At 51.9% G+C, this 27,243-nt stretch overlaps 5 protein-coding genes across 8 annotated transcripts in view; 2 read left to right on the top strand and 3 right to left on the bottom strand.

Moving 5' to 3' along the window:
• TLN1 (talin 1) overlaps positions 1–1,464 on the bottom strand; it is a 36,502-nt gene extending 35,038 nt beyond the window's left edge. Inside the window, exon 1 of the mRNA XM_011950438.1 lies at positions 1,136–1,464. The gene's annotated coding sequence lies outside the window, so the exon portion shown is untranslated. The remainder of the gene's footprint in view (positions 1–1,135) is intronic.
• CREB3 (cAMP responsive element binding protein 3) lies at positions 1,153–6,046 on the top strand. The gene is made up of 9 exons (XM_011950439.1): positions 1,153–1,969; positions 2,064–2,214; positions 2,286–2,353; positions 2,468–2,557; positions 4,184–4,290; positions 4,381–4,449; positions 5,091–5,175; positions 5,273–5,357; positions 5,438–6,046. Exons 1-9 carry the CDS (start codon positions 1,841–1,843, stop codon positions 5,770–5,772), a joined length of 1,119 nt encoding a protein of 372 aa, XP_011805829.1. The 5' UTR covers positions 1,153–1,840; the 3' UTR covers positions 5,773–6,046.
• GBA2 (glucosidase, beta (bile acid) 2) lies at positions 5,913–19,367 on the bottom strand. Of its 4 annotated transcripts, XM_011950441.1 has the most exons (18): positions 19,066–19,367; positions 17,698–18,279; positions 13,663–13,754; positions 13,345–13,460; positions 10,723–10,959; positions 9,850–10,089; positions 9,555–9,657; positions 9,237–9,390; positions 9,034–9,159; positions 8,664–8,836; positions 8,351–8,455; positions 8,037–8,144; positions 7,787–7,938; positions 7,558–7,664; positions 7,264–7,406; positions 7,070–7,185; positions 6,778–6,969; positions 5,913–6,479 (listed from the first exon to the last, which is right to left on the bottom strand). In XM_011950441.1, exons 2-18 carry the CDS (start codon positions 18,054–18,056, stop codon positions 6,216–6,218), a joined length of 2,787 nt encoding a protein of 928 aa, XP_011805831.1. In that variant the 5' UTR covers positions 18,057–18,279; positions 19,066–19,367; the 3' UTR covers positions 5,913–6,215. The 4 variants fall into 4 exon arrangements, with proteins under 4 accessions (XP_011805831.1, XP_011805830.1, XP_011805833.1 ...); XM_011950440.1 differs by lacking the exon at positions 19,066–19,367 and having other exon boundaries at positions 17,698–19,028; XM_011950443.1 differs by lacking the exon at positions 19,066–19,367 and having other exon boundaries at positions 5,913–6,634; positions 10,723–10,941; positions 17,698–19,028.
• On the top strand, positions 18,634–27,243 carry RGP1 (RGP1 retrograde golgi transport homolog (S. cerevisiae)). The gene is made up of 9 exons (XM_011950447.1): positions 18,634–18,771; positions 19,092–19,226; positions 19,597–19,733; positions 20,006–20,089; positions 20,188–20,337; positions 20,614–20,760; positions 20,973–21,100; positions 21,298–21,487; positions 21,994–27,243. The coding sequence occupies exons 2-9, from the start codon at positions 19,111–19,113 to the stop codon at positions 22,215–22,217; spliced, it is 1,176 nt and encodes a 391-aa protein (XP_011805837.1). The 5' UTR covers positions 18,634–18,771; positions 19,092–19,110; the 3' UTR covers positions 22,218–27,243.
• On the bottom strand, positions 22,333–23,612 carry MSMP (microseminoprotein, prostate associated). The gene is made up of 3 exons (XM_011950446.1): positions 23,335–23,612; positions 22,995–23,103; positions 22,333–22,623 (listed from the first exon to the last, which is right to left on the bottom strand). Exons 1-3 carry the CDS (start codon positions 23,462–23,464, stop codon positions 22,443–22,445), a joined length of 420 nt encoding a protein of 139 aa, XP_011805836.1. The 5' UTR covers positions 23,465–23,612; the 3' UTR covers positions 22,333–22,442.

Raw genomic sequence — 27,243 nt, 5'->3', positions numbered from 1 at the left:
GCCTTGTACATCCTGGGTCCCTATTTCCCACCTATGTTGTATGTAAACAACATAGTCCAGAATCTCTGTCCCCTAACTGTGGTGACCACAGCAAGGGCCTTAGGCTGAGAGAATGGAATAAAGATGCTGGAATCCCAGATGCCTGCAATTCAAGCTAAAGCCAGAACACTAGCCTGAAATTAGTTTGTTATCTCTCTGGGTGAAAAGTAGCCCCTGTAACTACACAGGAATAAAGGACTTCCCTACAAAAGAAGGGCATTTACCTACTGCCAACCTCTTAAATTTCATCTGCTCAAGGCCAACTATGCTAGCTTCAACCACAACCCCTAAAGTTGCCCCAAATTCCTAACATTAACCCCACCTCTAATTTGTTTTCTGATTCCCAGTACCGGCTTGGACATTCATCCCTTTCCCAGCAGAGACTCATATCCAATCCCTGATCCCTGATACTGATCTAAGTTTTACCTTTAGCACCAAATCGCCTGATGTTAACCCTAAATGTTGACCCCTAAGCCTAAAGTTCATTTGTAACTTGATTCCTAACTCACGCTTTCACTGTTTATCCTTAATACCGACCATGTCAACATTCTTTAATCCCTCAAACAGGCTCTAACCTGATTCCTGTTGTTGACCCTTAACCCGACCCTGAACTCAAATTATGACGTATGATGGCCATCCCAGCAAACAAAATAATGACCTTAATCTAAACCTTACCTACCTAAAACGGACCTGACTCACACTACTAACTCTTAAGTTTTAACCCCAGCTTTTAACTCCTATAGCGACCCTTGATTCCTAAACCGACCCCACCTAATCCCCAACTCACCCAAAGCTTTCCTACCCACATGGCCGCTATCAGCTAACACCAAAGCCCGTCCCCGCCCTGCGCTCCGCTGCCACCCGACTCCTCACGCTCCCCAAAGCCTATCCCAGGCAGAGGACTGCCCCCAGGAGAGGCCTGTCTCCCCCAAGACGGCCTACTTCACGACGAGCCCAAGCCGAGATGCGCTGGACGCTGACCTCTCCAACTAACAGGACCCGAACTGGACACGCAGGAGAGGCAGGCCCCGCCCGCCGCCGGGGCCAGGCTCCGCGGCCCCACCCTAAGGCCCCCGCCCGGCCCGGTCTGGCCTACCTGCGCTGCCCGGCTCTGCGCCCCGCCTGCCGGCCCGCCGGCCCGCCGCCCTGCCGCTTCTCGGGTCGCCCTAGGGGTCCGGCCTCGCCCTCCCTTCGACACTCTCTCGGCCACTTCCGTCCTGGGAACGTCCCCCACCCGCGGGCGGCGCCCTGGGGCAGCGCTCTATGGTCTCGGGGGGCAGGCAGGAAGCTGCTCTGGCCCCGTTCTCGATGCTCGGGGGCCGCCAAAGGCCGGCAGCCCCTCCCTGGCAGGAAGCGAGGGTGCGGCGCAATCCGGAGAGAACGCCAAGACGACGCCCGAGTTCCCTTTCAGGCCAGAACTCTTCCTTTTTCTAGCTTGGGGGAGAAGGCGGAGCCCGAGCCCCGGAACCCCCGCCCTCGGGGTGCGAGGCGGCAGCAGGGCCGTCCCCTACATTTGCATAGCCCCTGGGACGTGGCGCGGCACCCAGGCCTCTTCTCAGTTGGAGGGAACTCCAAGTCCCACAGTGCCACGGGGTGGGGTGCGTCACTTTCGCTGCGTTGGAGGCTGAGGAGAATTGAGCCTGGGAGGCGGGTCCGGAGAGGGCTACGGAAAGCCCCCGGCTGGGAAGCCCGGCCGTAGAGGGACAGTGGGTAGGTGCCCGAGGCCTACAGCTGGCCTGGGGCTCGTGTCTGGGCTTCGGACGTTGGGGCCCGGTGGCCCACCCTTTCCGTAGTTGTCCCAATGGAGCTGGAATTGGACGCTGGTGACCAAGACCTGCTGGGCTTTCTGCTAGAGGGAAGTGGAGATTTGGGGGCGGCGCCCGATGAGTCCGTGAGGGCCCCACTGGACTGGGAGCTGCCGCTTTCTGAGGTGCGTTGGGAGTTCTGACTGGGGAAAGCGTGGGATGTCCACGAGGTCAGGGGATGGTGATAGGTCAAGGTCTGTTCATTGGAACCCTGCGCAGGTACCGAGCGACTGGGAGGTAGATGATTTGTTGAGCTCCCTGCTGAGTCCCCCAGCGTCGTCGTTGAACGTTCTCAGCTCCTCCAACCCCTGCCTTGTCCACCATGACCACACCTACTCCCTCCCAGGGGAACCTATCTCTATGGATCTAGGTTAGTCTGAAATAAGTTTGCGGGGAGGACAGGGTTCATGGGCCTGGCTATTCATACTTTCCCTTTTGCAGAGAGTGAGAGCTGTAGAAAAGAGGGGACCCAGATGACTCCACAGCATATGGAGGAGCTGGCAGAGCAGGTACTTGACTTGATTTTCAGGAAGATTACTCTCACATTCCTCAGGTGGGGGCAGGATTCCCCATTCCTCTGTGTCATCCCCATGCAACTGCCGCCCACTTTCTGGTTACCCTAGGAGACTGCTAGGCTGGTACTGACAGATGAGGAGAAGAGTCTATTGGAGAAGGAGGGGCTTATTCTGCCTGAGACACTTCCTCTCACTAAGGTAAGACTCTGGTTAGTTGAGCAAAGGCTGAAAAGGGATTAAAAGTCCCAAGTAGGCCAATTCTGTTAACTTTATACCAATAACTTTAAAAAAGGATTGAGGTGAGAAACTTAGCAGATTTATTGCTAATAGGAAGTTGAGGCAGGTACCCAGTATGCTAGATGCAAGGCAGATCCTCGTTTTCGTTGGGCTTACACACATTTTGGTGTTCTGTTAAAAAAAAACCCTCAAAATTATCACTGCAACATTAGTATTGGGCCTTGGAAAGGATTGTGTAAGTGAAGAGCCTTGACACTTCATTGGCTTCATAGTAATCCACCTCTGGGATTGAATGGTAGAACTGTTTAGAGAGTTCAACAGGGTTGGACTAGGCAGTACATGAATAAATGTAAAATCCTTAGTTTCCAGTTTTAAGCAATCAGTGGCAACTTCACAAGCAGAGTACTGGAATACTATGATGAAATCAGTGCTCATTAATAGAAAGGTTCTAGGAATTTTTTTTTTTTTCTTTTTTGACAAGGTCTTACTCTGTTGCACAGGCAGGAGTGCAGTGATGTGATCATGGCACACTGCAGACTTGACTTTCTGGGCTTAGGTGATTCTCCCACCTCAGCCTCCTGAGTAGCTGAGACTACAGGTGCACACTACCCTGCCCGGCAAATTTTTTTTTGGTGTTTTTAGTAGAGATGGGGTTTTGCCTTGTTGCCAGGCTGGTCTTGAATGCCTGTGCTCAAGTGATCTACCCACCTTGGCCTCCAAAAGTAAAGAATTTTAATTCCTTCAAAGTACAAGATGAGTCAGCAGTGCAATGTGGCTACTAGGAAAGTTAATGGGATTTGGAAACTGTAGCAAGAGTTATTGTCTCCACAAGTCACTATCTTGCTTTCCTGTATACTGGCTAGAGCACATCTTTGACAGATATTAAGAAGGTGCAGTCTATCTTGAGAAGATGAGTTAAAATTTTTGTCTAAGTCGTTTTTTTCTTGAACTTTTTTTCTCTGAGGAAATGTTAAGTGCCTGAAAATAGCTAAACAGGGTTCATTCTATTTGGCCCCAGAGATACTAGGTAAGTCCAACGGATAGAAATTATAAGGAGACAGCTGTTGGTTCAGGATAAGGAAGTTTTTGTTTGAAGACAGATTCTTGCTTTACTGCCCAGGTTGGAGAATAGTGGTGAGATCATGGCTCACTGCAGCTTCGACCTCTCAGGCTCAAGCGATTGTCCTTCCTCAGCCTCCTGAGGAGCAGGGACCACAGGCATGTGCCACCACACCCGGCTAATTTATTTTTAGTAGAGACAAGGTCTCACTGTGTTGCTCAGGCTGGTCTCAAACTCCTGGGCTCAAGCGGTCCTCCTGCCTTAGCTCCCCAAAGTGTTGGGATTACAGGCATAAGCCATGTCACCTGAATATTGCCTGACCAATTTTTTTTTTAATAGTTTAAAATGGTCTGGCTTGTTAGGGTTAACACCTGGTCCGTGGAGGCATTCAGAAAGAATCTGAACGCCTGTTGGTCAGGGAAGCTGTAGAAGGGATTTCTGTATTGGAAAGAGATGGATCTCAGTTGCCTTTCAACTTCTTGTTCTAGAGTTCCTCTAATGATACCCCTTTCCCTGTTTCCTTTCAGATGGAGGAACAAATTCTGAAACGTGTGCGGAGGAAGATTCGAAATAAAAGATCTGCTCAAGAGAGCCGCAGGAAAAAGAAGGTGTATGTTGGGGGTTTAGAGAGCAGGTATGAAAGGGAGAGGGACTCAATTGTAAGTGTTAGGTTTTTGAAGGGAGGACACAGGCCATATCCCCATATCTTTGTTATTTCCCCCAGGGTCTTGAAATACACAGCCCAGAATATGGAGCTTCAGAACAAAGTACAGCTTCTGGAGGAACAGAATTTGTAAGTATCCCTCCAAACCATTCCCTTCCTATGCCCCTCATTTAATGCTTTCTCACTCTTTCCCCTGCCCTACACTTGATTTCTAACAGGGCAGCTGCCTTCACTAGGTCTCTGATTCCAAGAAGCTCACAGTAGTGGGGAATACATTTACAAGTAACTGAGAATAAGCTAAGTACCTAGAAAAAGAAAGGGGGTAAGAAAGACCTCATGGGCTTTCATAGGATTCTGGGGTTGGGTTGGGAAACCATTCTAGGCAGAGAGAAAGCATCCTAGGCAAAAGGATTAGCCCAGTGTAGTCCTCTTGGGCTGGAACACATGTGAGCTGGGACAGAAGGTAGAGAACATAGAGAATGCCCGGTGAGGATTATGTGCATAGCTGATCAGCCAATGGGGAACTACTGATGATATTTGCAAAGGAGGTTAAGTCCTGGAAGAGTTTGTTTTGTTTTGTTTTTGCTTTTTTGTTTAATGAGGAACTTCAGGCATTTTTTCCAGAGTGGAAGAAGTCGTTTGCAAAAATAGAATGAAAAGTGAGAGAGGATCCAGTGCAGAGATGGAGGAGGTGGCCTGAACAGGAGTTTCATTGTGTCTCAGGGTGCTAGGCCAGGGGATGCTCACGATTGGCCCCTCTCTTCCTCTAGGTCCCTTCTACATCAACTGAGGAAACTCCAGGCCATGGTGATTGAGATATCAAACAAAACAAGCAGTAGCAGCACCTGCATCTTGGTGAGGATAGTGATGAGGAGAGAAATTATTTTCTCAGTTGCTGGGGACAGGAGTGCAATCCAGAGCCCTTCTTCATCTCCTTTTTCCCCTGCTGTAGGTCCTACTAGTCTCCTTCTGCCTCCTCCTTGTACCTGCTATGTACTCCTCTGACACAAGGGGGAGCCTGCCAGCTGAGCATGGAGGTAAGAGGCTTAAGGATAGCTCTAGACATGGGCAAGGGGAGAGGCCTGGGTTGGCCTCTGAAGATTCTTTGTCTCCTCAGTGTTGTCCCGCCAGCTTCGTGCCCTCCCCAGTGAGAACCCTTACCAGCTGGAGTTGCCTGCCCTGCAGTCAGAGGTGCCAAAAGACAGCACACACCAGTGGCTGGACAGCTCAGACCACGTACTCCAGGCCCCTGGCAACTCTTCCTGCCTACTGTACTACATGCCTCAGGCTCCCAGTGCAGAGCCTCCCCTGGAGTGGCCATTCCTTGACCTCTTCTCAGAGTCTCTCTGCCGAGGTCCCATCCTCCCCCTGCAGGCAAATCTCACAAGGAAGGGGGGATGGCTTCCTACCGGTAGCCCCTCTGTCATCTTGCAGGACAGATACTCAGGCTAGGTATGAGGATATGTGGGGGGGTCTCAGCAAGAGCTTGTGGGGCTCCCCATCTGTGTCCAAATAAAAAGGGGTGGGCGAGGGCTGGCCGCAGCTCCTATGCCCTATCAGGAGGACCGGGGGCTCAAACACACCACACTTACTGGCTTTCTGGGTCTTTTATTTGTACCCATGTGTCTGTCACCCCATGAATGTACCTGGGGAAATCAACTGACCTCCCTGAACATTTCATGCAGTGAGGGAATGGGTGAGGAAAGAAATAAATAAGTGATTCTAATGCTGCCTAGGTCACCCTCAACCCCCATTTACTGGCACAGCTGGGTGGGGAGAAGGGAAGGGGTATGATTGTCCTGATGGCTCAGGGTTGCAGGAGGTTCAGAGGGGAAGGAGGAAAGGCCAGGCTGGAGGCTGGGCTGTTAGCGCTTTCCTCCCACAGTTCAGACGGTTCACTCTGGGCTCACGTTTGCCATGGCTTTAGGCCCTGTCCTTAGTCCTGTGCCCTGTTCGACTTTTGGCCTAGAGGCCTTTTTGTGCTGCTGCTGTTGCAGGGCTAGCTGCATGGCCCAGATGCTCAGTGGCCGCATGTAGGCCAGTGAGCGGAACACTCGCTGCTGGCAGTATGCCTCTGGGGTCTGGAAGGCCAGACCCAGGCGCTCCCACACGGTACGGTAGCAGCCTTCAGCTGTCTGGAAGCCCTCCCAAGTCAGGCCCTGTTGGGAGAGATGACAGTCATACATACTAACTTGGCACCCTCTGAATAGCCATTTCCACTGGATAGATGGAGGCAGTAGAGTCTTTGCCTTCAAGGAGCTCCCAGCAAGTAGAGGAGATAACTGTGACCCACAGGCAAGCCTGAAGGCAGGAGCTGGAATGCATACCAGGGAAAAACGGGAGGCTTTATAGATGGATAAGATGACATTGGGTTAGGCCTTGAAGAAATTTGGTGGCTGAGAAAGTTTTCTGGGCCAGGATACAGATGGCAGAGAGATGGGAAAGGGAGTGCATTACCTCTTGGATCATGGTAGCTGCCAATCCGTAGACCACACCCACCCAGACTTCATCAGATTGCACACTGGATTTATCAGGGACACCATGGGGCTGCATCCCATTCACAGCCCCCATGGCCCCTCCTGCAAAGGCCTGGACGTTCAGCTCAAAGATAGTTTGGAGAGCACGGACCACATGTGGGGTAGGAAACACCTGGAGGGGCAATGGCAGGAACATAGTCTCATATACTTACTTCCCACCTTCAGGGAAAACCCAGTTTTTCTCTCTGGCTCCTCCTCCTAGTCTCTCTTACCTCAGTCTCCCCTTCTCCTAGGCCACAGGCCTTCAGGAACCACTGTCCAGCACACTGGTCAGACATAACACTACGAGACTGAGGCTGAGAGCTGCTGTCATAGTTGTAATAGCGGCCTGGAGTCGAGAAAGAGAAAATAAGGCTCCTGGTGTCCCCTCAGCTGCTTTAAGACTACTTAGGCTCCCCGAACTCACCATTCCACAGCAGTCTCTCATAGGCTTCTTGGCCCCGGTGGAGGATGGAAGAAAACTTATCCTGAATGTCCTGTGCCCCACACAGAGCAGCCATCTGGACCATCACAGCCACAGCTGCCAGCCACAGCCCTCCACAGTAAGCACTGATCAGGGACATGGGTTTGGGGGTCAGACTGGCAGCTCCAGCTACTCCCATGCAGTGTAACAGACAATGAGTCATTTTTTCTTGAGCCCTACAATCCCTTGGTGCCCAGTTTCCCACTTCAGGCCTCCTGGAAACCCCTACCCGCTAACCTGGGGCCTGTAGTCACCCATCCATCATAGGTCTGGTCTGCGTAGCCTCCATTTTCAATGAGTCCATCATGGTCCTTGTCAAACTTCATTTCAGACTCCATCACAGCCTAGAGAGGGGGGACCAAGATGCTGAAGACCTAGGTACCGAGGAAAGGCAACAACCAGCTAGGCTCTTCCCAGACACCAGCCATACCCCTGGCACACTGGTCACTGCATGTGCATCCCTTACTAGACACACAGGCCACATGTCCTTCAGGAAGTTTTGATCACCCGTCAGGTAATAGTCCCGATAAACCTGCAGCACAAACTTCAGGTTCAGGTCCTTCCAGTCAGCAGTATCGTGGATCAAATATGCATTGACCCGGAGCCATGGTTCATCATCTGTGGGAGAGATGGGGACCTGGGTCATTTGCATTGGTGGGTAGGGTAGAGGGTACAAAAGTTGAGGGAGGGAAGCTGACCTTGGGGTGGACTTTTACCTGGGTCCCCAATATCATGGGGGATGACGTTCCTCCTTTTCACAGGTGCCATCACCCCACTCATCAGGTACCGTCGCCGTGTCAGGTCCTCCCTGAGAGTGGCCAGAGCTGCGGGAGCAGACACAGAAGGGAGGCAGGGAATGGGCATGCTTGAGGAGGGGCACAGAGCTATGTGTGTGACCGCAGCGGGGAACCAGTAAGCAGCATGCAGATACGTATAAAGGGAAGGGAAAGAAGAGACAATCTGAGGGACCACAGAAGTTCGGGGGTATGGGGAGCCAAGAGGGCAGAAGAGGCACAAAAGAGATCCTCACCCATGTCATACTGTAGGCTGAGCTCAAGTTTGGGCCAGAGCATGATGAGAGCAAAGGAGGCATAAAAGTGGACATCATATGTGTTGTACATGCGGTACTCCTGGCCTGGAGGAATGAATGAGAAACACTGTTGCCAGAATTCCTGCTTGCCCTTCAAACCCCTCTGTAGCTTGTCCTCTAGATTTGGAAGTGGGGCACTGTCACTAGTCCACACCCATCACCCCCTCACCCTAACCAATATCCTGGGGTAGGCAAATGCATCATCCTGGCTTGGGCATGGCCTGCCATATCCCAGCCCACCAGCATCCTGTACCCTCAAGGTAGCCAAATCGACCGTAGTCCCGTAGGGTGGGGCAGAGGTGACACATGTTTCTGCCCAGCTCCTCTGGTAGGGAGTCCTCACGAACTTCCAGCCATACTGTGCCTCCATCAGCCAGGAAGTATAGTTCATTGAACAGCGCAGATTTGTACCAGGCAGGCAGTGATCTGGGAAGCGAGGAGGAGGAAATGGTTTACGGGACATGCACCTCCCAAGATGGAAAGGATTTGGGGGTTTAGCAGAGTGGGAGCATCAAATTAATCCCAGTGCAAGTCTACTGGCTTTGGTGGGTGGAGAGTAAATCAAGGAATCCCATTCACAGTGAGTGCCTAGGAGAAAGGCAAGAGATGGGCCTCATTGGCACCTGTCATCCAATACTGGGCTCTGCCAAGCTGAGATCCTCTCTTCCCACTCTGCGTATCGGCACAGTGCATAGTGGCTGAGGGCAGGTGCTGCATCTCCATCCTGGCCAAAGAACCTTGTATACCGCCTGGGGTGGGAAGGGGAAGGATGAACACAAGCTCCAGGTCAGAGCTTTGGATCCTTACACTTTCTTGCTCCCCTCACCTGTAGTGGACTTGGCCTTTAGCTCCAAACAGGATCCTGGGCATGTCCCAGGCCAGTGAAAACTCCAGGCGGCACTGGCCTCGAGGTTCCAACTTGCTGGAAACACACACAGCTCCAGCAATGCCTACTCCTTTCTGCGTAGGGGTGCTTTGGCCTGAGAGAAGCACAAGAGAATTCAGGACAGGAGCCCCTGCAACCCCAGGGATAGGGACCTCTAACAGGGAAACAAGGCCTACTTATTACCAGGCCTCCCACCCTTAGTCCCAAGACAGGGACAACCTCTCTTCCCACCATCTCCCAGTCAGACCCCCCCATCACCAGCGGGAGAGTCCAGCTGTCCATCCTGAAGTAGATCCTGCCACACCTGCTGCCCCGTGCTGTCAGGGTCAAAGGCTGTGATGTGGGTTACCGTGGTATCTGCCTGTGAAGGGGCCAGGGACTGTGAGGGCAGGCACGAGTACACTGGGTCCCGGCTAGCTCCCCAGCTCCTCTTATTACTCTTAACCTCCCAGACCCAGGGGCTTACGGGAGTATGATGAGGGTGGATGAAGAGACCATGCTGGGGTGGAGGTGGGGTTCAGGGGCTAAGGTATAGGGCAGGCTCTTTCCTTACCGTGACTCGTGCAGCCACAGCCATTGTGTAGGGGTTTGGAAGGGTTGGATGATGCAGCAGCAGCCCCTGGACAGTTTCCCCACCATGCTCCAGACAGAAGGGCTCATTCCACAAACCCCCTGGGGCATCGTCTCCACCCCCCAGTCCATTCCGCATGGAGAACATGATGGACACATCTAGAGCTTCGTCCCCTTCATTTTCCACATCCCACACAAAGACTCCTACAGGCAGGCTGCTGTCCTGGGGGCAGAACATTAGACTCAGACGGTCCCAGTAGAGCCCCTCCTGACCCCACTCTCCTAGGATCAGTCCTGGGCGCACACAGGACCTGACTCAAATACTCCTCAGTGTATTCTTCTTTTGTCTACTTGCATCTCCCTGTATTCCCAGGCAAGCTGCCTATCGGGACATAGAAGACCAGAACCAACTGGGCGGTGGTTCTGGGAAGCCAGTGTGATGGCTTCAATCTCCCTTTCACAGGCCATACAGTTTCTTTTCCTTTTTTTTTTTTTTTTTTGAGACGGAGTCTTGCTCTGTCACCCAGGCTGGAGTGCAGTGACATGATCTTGGCTCACTGCAAGCTCCGCCTCCTGGGTTCACACCATTCTCCTGCCTTAGCCTCCCGAGTAGCTGGGATTACAGGTGCCCGCCACGATGCCCCACTAATTTTTTTTGTATTTTTAGTAGAGACAGGGTTTCATGTGTTAGCCAGGATGGTTTCCATCTCCTGACCTCGTGATCTGCTTGCCTCGGCCTCCCAAAGTGTTGGGATTACAGGCGTGAGCCACCGCCCCTGGCAGGCCATGCAGTTTCTAGCAGAGGCAGGTCCTGGGGAAGGGAGGGCAATGGAAAATACAGACGTGGGGGCCTCACCTGGTAGTCATGGGGCAAGATGGGTGTGATCTGACGGCAGGTGAGGGTGACATTCTGGCCAGGAAGCTGATAGACAGTCCAGGCTCGGGGATAGAGGGCGTGGTAGAAAGCAAAGTACCCACACAGGCCCCAGTTCCAGCTGCGGAGGACACTTGGGCGCTCCAGGGACAGGACTTGCTGGTACACAGTCTGCCCTTCCCGACGTAGGCACACTGTGAACTTAAGAGGGCAGACAGGCTGGAATGGGGTAAGCCACAGGCACTACAAACTAAGTCTTCCCTCTCCTCAAATCAGCTCCTCCCCTTTCAGAGCCTGCAGCTGTTACCACTGCACCATCAGCTTCAAGTCATCCCCCAGGCTCAGTGAATCACCAAGTCCTGCTACCTCCTCGTCCATCTATCTCCCAAGTTTTCTCTCCCTTCTCCACTATGGTGGTGGTAGCACCTCATTTAAGCCCAAACAATCTCCTGCTTTTTCTGTGGCCCTTTTCATCTGGGTAGCAGAGTGATCTTTCTCACAGGCAAATCTAGATATGTCAGTCCTTGGTTAGAATGTTTCAGTGACTCCCCATGGCCCTCAGGCTAAAGTCTTAACTCTTGCCTGGCTTTCAAGGCCCTTCTTGAGCTGGCCACTCCCTGCCCATCAGACTCATCACCTCTTCAAGCACCTATATTCTGCTCATATAAAAATACTCACTGTTCCTTGAGCACACTACATTCCCTCCTCCATGCCTGTGCTCATGCTTATTCGCTATCTGGTGAAACCTCTCATCCTTCAAAGCCTTGGTCAAAAGCCATCTCTTCCTCTTCTACTTCCTCCAGCAGTGAGTCATTATATGTGCCCCCTCCCGCTCTATTCTAGCATTTGGTGTATTATAATGTATTGACTGACCATTCTGTGTCCCTGACTGCTCTATGGGTTCTTCTGAGGGTAGGGACATTTTCTAATTCACTGATGCACCATTCTTCAGAGTTGGTGTGTATGTGGAGGGAATGAGTGAAATCTGCAGCGCCGTCCCTTTTTCCGCAGTATACTATCCACCCCTCTCCTTTTAGCACTGATGTGGTCTCTGTCTCCATTTCCCCTAAGTCTTGTTTTCTCAAAAAAAGTTTTAGCTCTTGGAGGGTAGGAGCTATGAGGGATTAATATCCCTTTCCCTGGTTCAAACTATGCCAAATATTTTTATTGTATACAGTCGGCTCTCCGTATCTGTGCGTTCCGCATCAGTGGATTCAACCAACCAAATCTAAAATATGCGGAAAAAAAGTTGCATCTGTACCAAATATGTACACACTTTATTTCTTGTACGGTATGACAAGGGTTTATGTAAAAATGTATGAGGTATTATAAGTAATCTACAGATGATTTAAAGTATATAGGAGGATGTGCAATGGTTATTTGCAAATACTATATGCCACTTCAAATCAAAGACTGAGCATCCTCGGATAGTGGGTCCTGGGCCCAACCCTCCATGGATACTGAGGGACAACTGTATAAAATACTTTTTCATTTTGTTGGAATGGTACATAATGGTTAAGACCACAAGCTCTTCACCACAAAAAGAAATGCTTCTGAATCCCAACCTTTCCATTTACCAACCTTATGACCTTGCGCATGTTACTAAACCTCTCTGGATCTTAGTGTCCTCATCTGCAAAATGAGCATAATAGTGGTACTTCCCTTGTAGGATTGTTTTTAATATTAAACAGTATACAAAGAGCCTAGAACAGTGTCTAGCACATGTTAAGCATGCAATAATTACTTTAATTGTAGAGTCACAATTCTAGAAGCCATTCCCCTCAGGATACCTAAGGGATGAGGCAGAGAAGGATCTTGGAACATGGGCAGGGCTGGTAAACCTGAACCAGGAAGGGCATTGTCATTAATTGGACTAAAGATTTGCTAGTCATTTTTCCTTTGAAGATGAGGCTGAATGCTGGAGCCAGGAAAGAGGAACTTCCTAGACAACTCTAAAGGGGCGGTCAACTAGAGAGATATGATGAAAGGCAGGCCACATACTTCTGGCAATTTAAGGCCCAGATGTGATGCAGAAGCAAAAGGAAAAAAGTGAAGCTTCAGAAGAGGGAAGAAGGCTAGAGATCTAAGCCTGGGAGAGAAGGAGCTTTTTAGACCCTAAGCCAGAGAGACCTCCAGGGAAGTGATCAGCAGAGGAGCTGAACTTTGGTGAAGGTTCCTCAATCAGGGTGAGGAACCTTGTACTACATGTCTTTTTTTCCCATGAGTTTATAGACTTTGGGTTTTCTTCTCCCTTCCAGTCCTACCAAATGTTCTTTCAGCCAGGTTAAGTGATTTGGGAATTCTCTGCATTCTTTGTGGTTGGGGGCTGCCTCAGCTAGTTGGGTTGGGCCAGTGAGGTAGACAGGAGGCATTTGCTAGAGAAATGCCAAGTCTGTTTACTCTTTCAAGGAATGTGTGCTCTGTGTGTGTCTTATTCCTACAGTATATCCTAGCACAGGGCTGGGCACACAGGAAGCATCCTGAGAGTACTTATTGGATTGAATCATATTCACATCTAACTGCTACCTCCTACACTAGCCAAGAAGTCCTTCCTTCTTGGCCTGGGGAGGTACTGTCCTGGCCCCTCCACCTCCTGGCTCTTACTTGGTCAGCGATGACTGTCCGGTGCTGATACATTCCAGGGTTAAGCTGCCAACGACAGAACTGGCCTCTCCAGCCGCGGGTAATAGTGCCTCCCCCGATGCCACCCAAGGGACAACCTAGAGAAATCAGGATGGTTAGTGGGGTATTGGGAGAGGAAAATAAGCACATTTCTAACTTTCTAGACTATAAAGCCTGGTTCTTCTGAAAACCTAGGGAATGGAACAGTGCAATTTGCATAAACTGGAAGCCTCTGCCTAACTGTGGTAGACCTGGAGGCTGAGCCTTTTCTGAGCAGAGCACAGATGGGGTGAGGCTCACCATAAATCTGTCTTAGGGGTACAGAATTGATCATGTCGATGAAAGGTGTCTTCTTTTCCACCTGGGTCTTCCGGTACCACCACTGCAGGTACCTGAGGAGCAAGAGGCAATGTGAGTGGAAGGGGGCAGGTGGGCAGTTGTTCACAGGCTGAGTCACCTGCCTGTCTCTGTGACCTCCCATTAAATGTCCCAAGGACATCTGCTTTCAAATCTCTCTTCCTCTTGATTTCTATACAGTTCAAGGTCCCTTCATCTTCCCAGTCACCCCAGCTGAAGTGTAGGAGTGGCTTTGTTTCTCTCCTTTGTTCTCCTCAGAAGGGGCTTTCTGATCTCTCCTTACCTCTCTAGTGCCACCACCACTGCTTTACTTCCAACATCAGGAGCTTCTGTCTGAGGTGCTGAAAGGACCATTTATGGTTTCCTGGCCTATAGCCTCCACCCACAATCCCCTACCTCCAAAACAGGCATAGACTGCTGGGGATAACTTTCTTATTTTTATTTTTATTATTTATTTTATTTTTTTTGAGATAGAGTTTCATTCTTTGTTGTCCAGGCTAGAGTGCAGTGGCACGCGGTCTTGGCTCACTGCAAACTCCGCCTCCTGTGTTCAAGCAATTCTCCTGCCTCAGCCTCCCATGTAGCTGGGATTACAGGCATCCGCCACCATGCCTGGCACATTTTTTTTTTTTTGGTATTTTTAGTAGAGATGGGGTTTCACCATGTTAGCCAGGCTGGTCTTGAACTCCTGACCTCAGGTGATCTGCCTGCCTTGGCCTCCCAAAGTGCTGGGATTAGAGGCGTGAGCTACCGCTTCTAGCCTTTCTTCTTTTTAAAATGATCATTTTTCTTTCTAATTATGAAAGGTGAAAGGGGGAAAAGAACCATCTCACCCACAGACAATCAGTGTTTATATTTATTTCTGGGCATTTCCTCTCAAGTCTTTTTTTTTTTTTTTTTTTGAGACGGAGTCTCGCTCTGTCGCCTGGGCTGGAGTGCAGTGGCCGGATCTCAGCTCACTGCAAGCTCCGTCTCCCGGGTTCCCGCCATTCTCCTGCCTCAGCCTCCCGAATAGCTGGGACTACAGGCGCCCGCCACCTCGCCCGGCTAATTTTTTGTATTTTTTTAGTAGAGACGGGGTTTCACCGTGTTAGCCAGGATGGTCTCGATCTCCTGACCTCGTGATCCGCCCGTCTCGGCCTCCCAAAGTGCTGGGATTACAGGCTTGAGCCACCGCGCCCGGCCTTTTTTTTTTTTTTTTTAATTCAGCATTTAAACCGTGAAGCTTTCTGATTTTGCTCTCGGTAAAGCCTTCAAAAAATCCCAACATTTTCCTGGGCTTGCTACAGCCCTGTATCCAAGAGGCAAATGATTGAGGCTGTTTTCAATAGGCAAATGATTCTGTTTTCAAGGCTCTGACATCTGTCCCAGCCTATCTTCTAATCTTATTTCCTACGAATTCTCATTCCAGATGGGTCCTCACTAGGTAGCCCCTGCCTTGCCAGACTCTTTCCCATTTCCACTGTCCTCCCTACCTAACCACATTATGCCTACTGTTCAGTGACACCACTTCTAACCAAATAATTGGGTAAGTAACCCCTAAGTCCCAGTTTCTTCATCTACAAAATGGGGATACCACCTGCTTTAGCTAGCTAATAAAATGGTTGAAAGATCAAATGACATAATAGATAAGAAAGCCATAAAGTACAGGTATGATTATTACTCATATATACAAACTGCTCTCTCAATTCCTAATCAGACATTGCCTTGTTATTTCAGTGTTCCTCATGTGAGGCTGACATATTTTTAAGTTCCTTGGGGAAAGGGACAATGACAAAGACTAGTTGAATATTGCCCTCAGGTCCAAGCACTGGGCAGGACATATGGTCTGCAGTCAATGCATATTTGCCAAATTTACAAATGAATGAACATACAAATGATGGGGCACAAGAGAGATAACAGACAGACTGGAGCAGAGGAGGAGAAATGTGATTAAAGAATAGGGATAGCGGCCAGGTGCGGTGGCTCACACCTGTAATCCTAGCATTTTGGGAGGCCAAGGTGGGCAGATTACCTGAGGTCAGGAGTTCAAGACCAGCCTGGCCAACATGGTGAAACCTCATCTCTACTAAAAATACAAAAAAATTAGCCGGGGTGTGGTGGCGGGCACCTGCAATCCCAGCTACTCGGGAGGCGGAGGCAGGAGAATCGCTTGAACCCAGGAGACAGAGGTTGCAGTGAGCTGAGATCATGCCATTGCACTCCAGCCTGGGTGACAAAAGCCAAGACTGTCTCAAAAAAAAAAAAAAAAAAAAAGACAGCACATTCTAGGGGTGGAAAGAAGAGGGAAGACAAAGGATGGGATGATAAGGCAGAGAATCCTCTCTGCCAGCTTACAGAAAATTGGACTTTGAAACTAGAGGCCAGAAAGGACTGGTAGAGGGAGGGTGCGGCCGAGGATTAGGGCAACCAGGGAGAGTAACTGCAATCTATGAGGATAGGCAGAACAAAGGACTATCTGGCACGGAAGAAGCACTCAGTAAATATTTATTGAATGAGTGGACTCTGGCTGGAAGGGAGAACAATTGAAATTGAATTCTTACCGAGGTAAGGCCCAGAGAACTCTGTCTTGCTGGAGCTCCTGGTCAGAGTGTCCCCAGTTCAGCTCCATCTTAGGAGCTCTCTCACTCCCTTAATATGGTAGCTGGCCATTCCTGACCTATTTGGCCTTCTCCACAATTTCAACCTCAACTCAAGAGTTATCACTTAGAATTCTTGTCTCACCTGTGCTTTCTCCTCACAGGAACTCATCCTATTCCAAAAACCTTGTATCAGTGCCCCCCACTCTATTCTGGAATGGGGAGCCAGGGTCCAGGGGGTTGAGCACAGCTTCAGGCCTCTATGACTCAGTTCATGTTTAAGGGCTAAGCGGCTAGGATGCCCATCTTTTCTTGATCTCATTGTTCCCACCACCTGCAACTCAGTGTATTTCTCTCTGTACACTAAATCCTATTTTGACCCAATAGCTTTTGGGGTCAAACTTGGACTGAATTGATTTCAGAAGCAGCCTGGAGGGATGATTCTTCTCTGCTACAGGCCACCCACAGGCACCAATAAAGCCAGATGTGCAGGCAGCATCAGGCCCTTCCCACTCCCCAGGGCTGGGGTGAGATAACTGACCTCCCCATCACAGCCCCACAGCACTTACTGGGGAAATGAAGGGTCTCCTACTCTAGAAGCTGTCAGGGCAGGATTTCCCAAGCTTTATGCCTCCCTCCACAGTTCTGTGTTTATTGTGTAGACTGAGTCAAGATGACCTCAGGGTGATGCTTTCTGTCCTCACATCCACCTGTTCCTGTTAGTGGGTCTGGCTCCTCATCACTAGTCTTTGAACTCAGTGGGGATCTAGATGGGTTCTACATCTATGGCAGTGCCTCTCTGATAAATGACTTTTAATATCAAGAGCTCTCTCTCCCAGAATAGAATGACAGCACCTTTTCATCACTTCAGAGTTGAGGGCAGGGAGGCTCTTACCTACTCCCTGGAGCTAAAGCTTGAGGAAAGAAGCAGTAGTGTTGGGACTCTAACAATGTGCCTAATGAGGTACGGAGAATGCCCCAGCTGCTTGCGAGAAGTAAGGGGTTGAGACCCCCCCCACCCCCAAATAAAACAACATCGTGTTAGTATCACAGCAGCCAGATTATCCTTTCCTACCTTGCCACAAAGTATAGCTAATCCCAAAGGGAAGTCATTGGAAACCAGTATGTGAGAAGGAGCCTGAATGGGAAAGGCTGACTGCATGACCAAATGTTCCTACCGTTTCCTTCTGAAAAGACAAAACACTGGGAGGGAATGGTGTTGCAAAGAGATGTGACCTGGTCTCATGGTCCAAAACCATAGGCCTAAAATATGCCAGGGATAGGGGCCGCTTCAATGGGACAAGAAGCCCAACTGCTTTCTCGCCCTTTCCCACCTCTGCTAGTTTTGAGCTGGAACAAAATGAAGCCAAAGGCATTCTAGGCAATGGGGTCTACTCACCTCAAGCCCATGCCTATATGCTTTATCATGTTCCTTAGGGAGACATTGTTAGCTTGAAAGGGTTTTCTCTTCTCTGTAAACTCATGAGCCAGACAGATGCGCCAGCCAAAGGGAGGCACCTGGTAGCCCATAGCTTTACCCTCATAGGAAGCCATCAGGGGCCCAGAGTCCTCCGGATTGCAGCAGCCCGTCTCTTTTTGGGGTCGGTTGTCTTCGGGACTCTTGCAGTCTGTAACCTGCACATCCTTGGTGCCTCCAGTCTCTTCAGGGCAATAAACCTGTGGATCCTCTTTGGCACAGCTTATCTGCTCCGAGGCTGGGACGCCAGTTCCCATGTTTCCTGGATCCTGGGTCCCCATGACCTCGATGGCCTCAAGTTCTGAGCCCTCGGATACTAAGTATCTCGCCAGCCTATTCCAGATGTGGGCGCCGGTGGTTGTTAGGTATCGTCCCGGAGGGCCGGGCGTTGGGGAAAGCTTAGGTGAGCTGGTGTTTCAGGGGAGCCGGGGAGCTCTTGCTTCAGTGGCGGCGGCGACAGCAATGAAGCCGCCTTGGGCTCTCCTTCGGTTGTCTCTGTAGGTCCTGGACAGGAAGGGTCGGGCCTCGTCGTCATTGAGCCGCGATGATTAGCTCGCCCGGCCAAAGGGCGACTGGGCCCGCAGAGAGGGGAGGAGCTGCGGGGCCAGACCACCAGGCACCGCCCCGGGACGGGCCCGCAAGGCACCGCCCCCGGGACCTCGGCCCGGCCCCTGGGCCACGGCACCGGGTCCCCCAGGATTGGGCGCCAGGTCCCGCAGGCCGGCTCCGGGGCAGCACCCGCGCCCAGGTGCCAGCCTGTGGGAAGGTGACCCTGGGCGCCGGGACAACCGGAGCCCTTTCCGGTCTGGCCGGCCGGGCGCTTCCGGCCGGAAGGGACTCCGCGGAGGGTGGAGGACAGAAGGGAAGTCCCGCCTCTACCGCCCAGCGGACGCTGCCGCCGACGTCGCCGCCGCCGCTGCTGCGCACCTCACCGGGACCCCGAGTGGCGGGCAGGTGAGGCCTGGGGGTCCCGATCCCTAGTGTCGACTATGCGAGGTGACGGACGGCCGTGATCTTGGGCTGGGACGTGGAACGTTGAGGAAAGGGGGAGCGGAGGCCAGTTTGGGAACTCCGCGGGGGTGCCCAGGGAGAAGAACCCGGCGCACAGGGGCGGGGGTCTAGGGCCCAGAGCTGCGTCCTCCCCCTGGGCAGCACTGAGTCTTCAGCCGCCTCCCTGCCACCCGCTTACCCCTCCTATATCCAGGCGCTCCGTCGGGCACCACGGTGCTGACCACCCCTGTCCTCAGCCCTGGGTGCTCACGCAACGCCCCTCCCTGTCACGGTGCTGACCTCCGCCCCACCTTGTTTCCTTCTAGATCTGATTCCGGAGCTGCCATGATTGAAGTGGTAGCAGAGCTGAGCCGGGGTCCTGTATTTTTGGCTGGGGAGGCGCTGGAGTGTGTAGTGACCGTCACCAACCCCCTTCCCCCCACGGCCACTTCTGCATCCAGGTGGGGATGCTGGCACTGAAGGTGGTGGCCCTTCTGGGAAGAAGCCAGATTATCTCTGGGGCTGAGGCAGTGCTCAGGTTGTCCTGTAGCGACACTACCCCCTCTTGCTCATTGTGCTCTCATTGTAGGAGAGGGCTCTTTAACAGAAGATGTGGATGACATAGCTCTGCGCTTTCCTTCCCCTCCCCCTTCCCCTTTTTACCCACAGTTTGCTGCTCTTTATTTAATGGTTTCTCTTTGGAGTTCTGGATTTCCTGATCACTAGGACAGCCATCTAACCTTGTTGGTTAAGACAGTACGATAGGGAGCTTGGAAAAGCATTAGTGAGGTCGGGAACTACCTCGGATGCCTCCTTTTCCTCTTCCCACAGTGAGGCCCTGGCCTGGGCCAGTGCTCAAATCCACTGCCAGTTCCATGCCAGTGAGAGTCGAGTAGCACTGCCTCCCCCTGACTCTAGTCAGCCAGATGTCCAGCCGGACAGCCAGACCGTCTTTCTGCCACACCGAGGTTAGAGAGGGGCATTTGCCTGGGAGAGGGGGGGTGCGGGGGGGGTGTGTGGAGGCATTGTCACCCATGAGTGAAGTTGTTAATTGTTCTTGTAGTCCCTGTTGTGCTGGGGATGTTGGGGAGCATGACTATTTCTTTGGGGATAGAAGACTATTCTCATTTCACAGCAGGGAAAGAGGGCCTGGCAGCTTTTCACTGTCTCCACTTGCCATGCTAGTCTTGTTCAGTACTGGACAATGGGTCATTAAATTAGTCATTCTTACCTTTTTCAGGTGAGAGGGGTCAATGTATCCTTTCTACTCCACCAAAAATTCTATTCTGTGACCTGAGGCTAGATCCTGGAGAGTCCAAATCATGTGAGTGATTGTCCCCATCCCTGAATTGCCTTCTAAGCCTCCTGGAGGGAGAACTCCTCTGGTGCCTCTGGCTGCCCTGACAACTACTTCCCAACCAGACTCCTACAGTGAAGTGCTGCCCATAGAGGGACCACCCTCCTTTCGGGGTCAGTCAGTCAAGTACGTCTACAAACTGACCATTGGCTGCCAGCGTGTCAACTCCCCTATCACGTTACTCAGAGTCCCTCTGAGGGTTCTTGTGCTGACTGGTAAGCAAGGGCTCCTGGAGGGAAGGGCTGGGGAAGGACCGTGCCAAAGCAGAAATTGTCTTAGAGGGCTTGCAAGAGGGGCTGCAGGGAAACTTCCTGGTCTCAGTGATGGTGCTCGGGAGTTGGGAAGGAAGGGAGGGTTCTGGAGATAGAGATGTACACCTCAGCCCTGGCGCCCCTTACCTTCAGCTGTCTCACGTTGGAATCTAAAACCCTAACCTCTACTGTCATCTCTGTTCCCTCTCAGCGTTACCTCTCCACTCATTCTTTCTCTAGGCCTTCAGGATGTCCGGTTTCCCCAGGATGAGGCTGTAGCCCCATCCAGTCCATTCTTGGAGGAGGATGAAGGTGGGAAGAAGGATTCATGGCTAGCTGAGCTGGCTGGGGAGCGCCTAATGGCTGCCACATCCTGCCGCAGCCTCCGTGAGAATTCTTTCAGAATTGTCCTACCCCATCCTTCCCCTCATTGTATTCCCATCTCAGACAGTCTCCTAACCACCACTCACTTCTGTGGATCCATTGATACCTCACACCTCCAGTTATAAAGAAAAACCCCACCTTTTGGCCTGTGGTGCCCAGTCCTAGACGTTCCCCAGTGTGTAGACTCCAGGCTTATAGTGTCCTATTCTCCCCAGATCTATACAATATCAGTGATGGCCGAGGGAAAGTTGGGACGTTTGGCATCTTCAAATCTGTGTACAGACTTGGCGAGGACGTGGTGGGGACCTTAAACTTAGGGGAAGGAACTGTAGCTTGTTTGCAGGTAAGAAGGGAGCCGAGCTTCTTATCTGCCGGGGTGCTGGAGTTGAAGGGCTAGGGTGGAAGGCCTGTAGAAAGAGGGGTGGCATGTAAAAGGGGATAGAGGGGTCATCCAGGGTCCCTTTGTAAAACAGCTTGAGGTTGGGCTGTCCTCTCACCTACAGACAGCACTTCCTGTTAGCACACATCTCTTGCTCCCAGTTTTCAGTCAGCTTACAGACCGAGGAGCGTGTACAGCCTGAGTACCAGCGGCGACGTGGGGCAGGGGGTGTCCCCTCTGTGTCACATGTGACTCATGCCCGGCACCAGGAATCCTGCCTGCATACAACCAGAACCAGCTTCTCCCTCCCAATCCCTCTCAGCTCCACCCCAGGCTTCTGTACAGCCATTGGTGAGACCCTCACTATTACTGGAGAAGGGAGAGGGGGACAGTAAAATGCTGTGCTAAGGAGGGGTGCAATGGATCCTGATTCCTTATACACACTCCCAGACATACCCACATCTAGCCTCTGACCTTGAACAGTTTCTCAGACCTTCAGCCTCTTCCCGTTTCTTAGATGCACTGACCCCTAAACTCCTAACAACTTGATAGAACTCCTTCCCCATGCCTACCTACTGGGAGCCTGTGATACACTGATTTTTGATTGCTTCACACTACCTAGACTTCACTGCCTCACTCTTGGGTTGTTAGGTACTTCATTCTGCTATCTTCAGCTCACATCTATGGGAATACCCAATTGCTTCAGAAAAACCCTTAATCACAGCTGCCTGCTCTGTGACTTTTCCCTGTCTTCCTGAATACAGGTTGATTTTTTCTCATTCACTAACTATATCCTGTCATTGGCTTTTACTCCCGCTGGCTTCTAATGCTTCTACCTTAATCTTTTTCTTCCGTAGTGTCCTTGAAGTGGAGATTGCATTTTGAATTTGTAACGTCCCGAGAACCAGGATTGGTACTCCTACCCCCTGTGGAACAGCCCGAACCTACCACCTGGACAGGTCCTGAGCAAGTACCTGTAGACACCTTCAGCTGGGACCTCCCCATCAAGGTGCTGCCTACCAGCCCCACCCTGGCCTCATATGCTGCCCCAGGCCCTAGCACCAGCACCATAACCATCTGAAACTGGCCCACCCTGGCGCTAGTTCCTTGCGAATACTGAGAACTCAGCACCTGGACTCTAGTGGGACCCACTTTTTCCACCTGGGGTCCAATGTCGTGGACAGTGAGAGTCAGGCTTTCAGCTATAGCATTAATTTATTTATTCAGAATACATTGGCAGCTGCTAGTGGTTTCCCTGGAAGTGGCAGCAGCAGTGAGCAGTCAGCAGATGGGTGATCAGTTGAGTTTAGCTGGAGTGGGGAGCAGGAACCCCAGGAACAGGGGTGTTGGCTGAGCCCCATTCTGGGTCAGGTCCTCCCCCTTTGCAGGGCAGCCGAGGGTCAGATTTTTGCACCAAGGAGAACTGGCAGGTTCCTGCCTCCTGACGTACCTCACACCCAGCCGGAAAGTCGATGGGATGCTGGGACCTGGGGAACCAAGGATGGGGGAAGGAATCAGCACAGTGAAAGGCTGCCTTTATCCCTGCCCACATGTTCCCTCTCTCACAGCTTTCCCCGCTAGAGCCCCTTTCAGTGGCCGCTTGGTCCTCCTAAGCTCTCACCTACCATATGTGGGCCTTTTTGTTTTATAACAGGAGTATTTTCTCTCCAGGTACACTCCAACTTCCCCTGATTTATAGCCTGAGGCCTTATCTTTCACGTAGTGTTGGGCCCTTCATGTTCGGCCCATCTTGTACTGCTCTTCTGTTCATTCTTACATCACAGCAATCTAGTCACTCCCTGGTCATCCCTCAGTCATTCACATCAGAGTCATTCTCAGGCCATCTTTGGTCACTCACGTGTCACAGCAGCCCACACCAACAGGATGCAGACAGGTGCAATGGAAACAGTCCTTGCGGAGCCAAGACTCACCCAGGGTGAAATATTTCCCCTCATAGTGACAGGGGGCTAGGGAAGAATGGGAAATGTTAGTGGGTGTAGGAGTGCTGATGAGAGGCAGAGTCTCTTCAGGTCTGGGGTGGAGACGGTAAGTACACACCATCCCCGTATTTAGTTTGTCTTTCCTCTTTCACAGCTGAAGGGAGCCTGGGTATTTTGACATGGGATCATCTCTAAGGCCCCGTCCTCCCTGTGCCCTCTCTGCTGCTCCTTCATTCCTAATGCATCACCCCACTTTACCTTGAGCTTGGAAGTAGCACTTGCTGTAGACTCCTGGGTGCTGGAGGAGTAGAGACATCACCAAGCAGACGATCCCCCAGCCTCCTAGGATCCCCTTGGCCTGTCCAGCCCAGAGCATCCTCAGGGCCATGACTGCTGCACAGCACTCTCGGACCTTTCTTGGCCTCTGCTCAGCTACTCTGGTCTTGACTGCTTGACTTTGCCTTGCGTTGCTCCTTGAGTCTTAGTTTCTTTCTTTCTCCCCTGGGCTCGTGTCTCACACTATCTCCCTGCTGTCTGCTCTCACAGGCTGGGGATGTTTATAAAGTGAGGACCCTGGCCCCCTGCTGAGTAGAGCTGGAAAAGCTGTAACTCTGTTTCCTGAGGTGAGGGCATGAAAACAAGAGGTCTAGCTTTAACAAGCTGTGAGAGCTGATTCATGCCCCAGCACAGCTAGAGGGAGGGAGGTGGCCATGGAACGGGCACTGGACTGGGCACTTCCCCAGCAAGGAGGCAGGAGGGGTGAGGGCCCCCAGGTGGTCCCCAGATCTCTTCCCTGACCTGGAGAGAAGGAAGCATTCCACCTTCCCCCTTTCTCCCCCACTGCCACCACCAGGGGTGTGTATGCTGGGATCCCTGCCTGGACCGGAGGGAGGCATTTCCTGGGGATGGTTAATCCTGTGCCCCAGCCAAACCCAGGAGCTGCAATAGGGTGCGACGGCCAGAGGCTCCAGGAGAGTGAGCAGGAATGGAATGGAGACTGTGTTTCCCTCAGATCCTGGGGCAGGGTTTCCCTAATGTATCCAAGAAATAGGGGTGCCCCTCAGAGATGGTGGGGAGGGTCTCTTTTCCTCAGGCATTCCAGAGGTGAACTGTCCGTTGCTTATCACCCTCAAACATACAGCAGATGTGGGATCACCCCACCTCTGGGGATGGTTCTTTCCCCCTTTCAAAAAGGAGCATCTCTACGTGCCCTGATAGGATGAATCACTCCAGGTTCACAGAGGTGTCCTCTCTTTCCTCCCATATGTAATGGGGTGTGGTTTTTAGGAATTTATCATTTGGCATCCTCTGAGTTTCCCACAGGTTCTGGAGGAGCCCAGGATGGATGATTGAGAGCATAGGCTGCAGAGACAGTCTTCTTGGATTCAGATCCTGACTCCACTTAGCTATGTAACCTGGTCAGATTACTTCACCTCTCTGAGCCTGTTTCCTCATCTATAAATTGGGGATAGTAATGCCAACTCATCAGGCTGTTATGAGGATTAAATGAGATAATGCGTGCAGTGCTCTTATCACCATCTCTGGTGCGTAAGCATCAGGAAATAGCAGTTGCTGTGATTGGGGCTAAAGCTCAGAGGCAAAATGGGTGACATTCTTTTCTTTGAATGACATTAAGCAGTTTACGCATAGCTGAGGGCTACTGTTGGGGATGGCTGTCTCCTGGCATAGACCTCTGCCCCTTTCACACTCATGCTCCATGTTAGCAGTCCCCAACCTTTTTGGTACCAGGGACCGGTTTTGTGGAAAACAATTTTTCCAGCAGTGGATAGAGGGGGATAGCAGCGAGGGGATGATTTTGGCGTGAAACTGTTCCACCTCAGATCATCAGGCATTAGATTCTCATAAGGAGCGTGCAACCTAGATCCCTTGCATGTGGAGTTCACAGTGGGGTTTGCACTTCTCTGAGAATCTAATGCCCCTGCTGATCTGCCAGGAGGAGGAGCTCAGGCGGTAATGCTCACTCGTCTGCCGACCACGTCCTGCTTTGTGCTCCTGCTTCCTAACAGGCCACAGACTGGTACTGGTCTGTGACCTGGGGGATGGAGACCCCTGCTCCATGTCACCTTTCCCACCTCTTTCAAAAACAGGTACTTCCAGGAGCATTTTAGTTTTGGCCCTTGTATTGACTTCTGAATGTCTAGTTTGAGAAACTCTTCCCAATAAGCCTTCTTCCCCCAGATCTGCACCCTCACCTCTACCATGGGACAAGGTGTCCTTTTAAGTCTCCTGCTTTTTCTCACTGGGATTCGGATCCATTTCTTCCCATCTCCGCTCATGTGAACTCTCCAGTTCTCCTTTCTCACTGCTCTCCTGCTAGCCATCTCTTTGGCACTAAAGGCCCTGGTCAAACTGGATTTCTTTCATTTTTCATACTTCAAAGACCCATGTTCCACGTATTCCCCATAAGGACAGTTTCTTTGGTGTTTATGTGGTTTTTCTAAGTTTTCAGTCCCATTTACTCCAAGACTCACTCCCTGCCACCTAGTGCATCAGATACTACTTCTGGCTGACTTTTCAAGGGGGGGGGGCACCCTACCTGTCATCTCTTCACTGTTCAGAAATGACTATGTCAATGCACCTCATACTGCCTTCCTGTCCTTCCAAGGAGACAGCTAAGGTGGATGGAGATGTAGAATGGACCTCACGTTCGCCCTAGTCAGGACTGATGCCCTTTCCGTTTCAGAGGAGTGCCAAGAAAAAACTCACAGTTGAAGCAGGGTGCTCTGAGGTTGGCTGCAGTGTGGGAGGCACGGCCTGGGCCTGCTCTCTGGGCGGGAGCAGGTGGATTCGAAGGCCTGTCTAGCACGAGGACCCAAAGGTCTTGTCAGTGGCCAGTAGCTCTGCCGCCTTTCCCGGAGAGGGGGTCCAGCGGACACCTTGGAAGGAGGCTGGGCTTTGGGCCATCTTCTGCAAACTAGAGCCAGCCCAATAGGGGGCGGACGTGAGTGGGTAGCTGGGGCGCATGAAGGTGGGGGTGATGCTGAAGGGGAAGGGAGCCCCAGTGGGGATTGGTGCGTGTGCGGAAACGGGGACAGAAGTGAGGGTTCATCGCCTGTAACGAAGATGAGGTAGGCATGCAGGGGCTTCGGGAAAGCTAGAGGCTGGGCTGAGCCAGGAGTCCTCTCCCAGAAGTTGGGGAGCGGCATAGAGGTGTGGGTCGAGCCCGCATGCGTGCCTGCTGGGGAGGGGGTGAGTCGTTGAGGACCAGGCCCGCTGGGTCCTGGGGGCTCGGTGGCTGGCGCGCAGGGCCCGGAGGGGGCGGCTGGCGCTCACTGCACGCATGGGGACAAGGAAAACATCCGCCGGAGGCCCGGCCGGGCGGCGCTCCAGCCTCGGGGCAGGTGCGCGGCGAGGAAGTGAGAGTATTCCGGCACCACCCCCAACCCCGGCGGCCCTCCGGTGAGTCACCGCCGACCCCCGCCGCCGGAGGGAGAGGGGAGCTGCGGGCCAGAGCCCCGGAGGGTCTGGAGGAGCCAGGAGGGTTTCTGGGAGCAGAGGGTCACTTAGTGGGCTTCTGTCCTGATGTTGCTACGGGCGCGAAACGGACACTGAACACAGTCTGACTGAATGGAGGCAGGTGGGGAGGGATCCCTTGGGAGAACTTGGCGGACCGAGAGCAGACCCCAGGGCAAGGAGGGGCCCCCGAGGGGGAAAGGGGAAACCGGCAGATGGCGAGGCCCAGAAAGGGAAGGGGAGCCGGGTTGATTGGGGTGACAGAGGAAGGAAGCACGCCAAGTTAGGCCTGGGAGAACTGAGGGACTTGAGGAGGGAGGAGGGAGACCAACATCAGGTAGGAAGGTGGAAATGGCTAAACCCCAGGCATCAGGTCTGTCCAGAGGCTGGCGTACACAGTGAAGGGTAGGTTTTAGGGAGTAGGGGGAGTTATGCTTTTTTGGGTACATTTTGGGATTATTTGGTCTCACGGGTAGAAGGGAGCCTGCTGGTCTCGTGTAACGGATGGTTTAAAAGCAAGGTTGTCTGCCTCTTGGATTACTGTCTGCCATTCAGCCTTGGCCAAAAAATTTGGCACTGATCTGCACATTTTTATAGTCATTTAAAATTGTATGACTCTATTTGTCAAACGATTTAGGTAATTTTGGTGGATTTTTTAAAAATAAAAAATTTAAAAATAAAAATAGAAGAGTT

Source organism: Colobus angolensis, unplaced genomic scaffold, assembly GCF_000951035.1.
Source record: "Colobus angolensis palliatus isolate OR3802 unplaced genomic scaffold, Cang.pa_1.0 Scaffold308, whole genome shotgun sequence".
Lineage (NCBI taxonomy): Eukaryota > Metazoa > Chordata > Mammalia > Primates > Cercopithecidae > Colobus > Colobus angolensis.
This window is presented reverse-complemented; position numbering and strand designations above follow the sequence as displayed.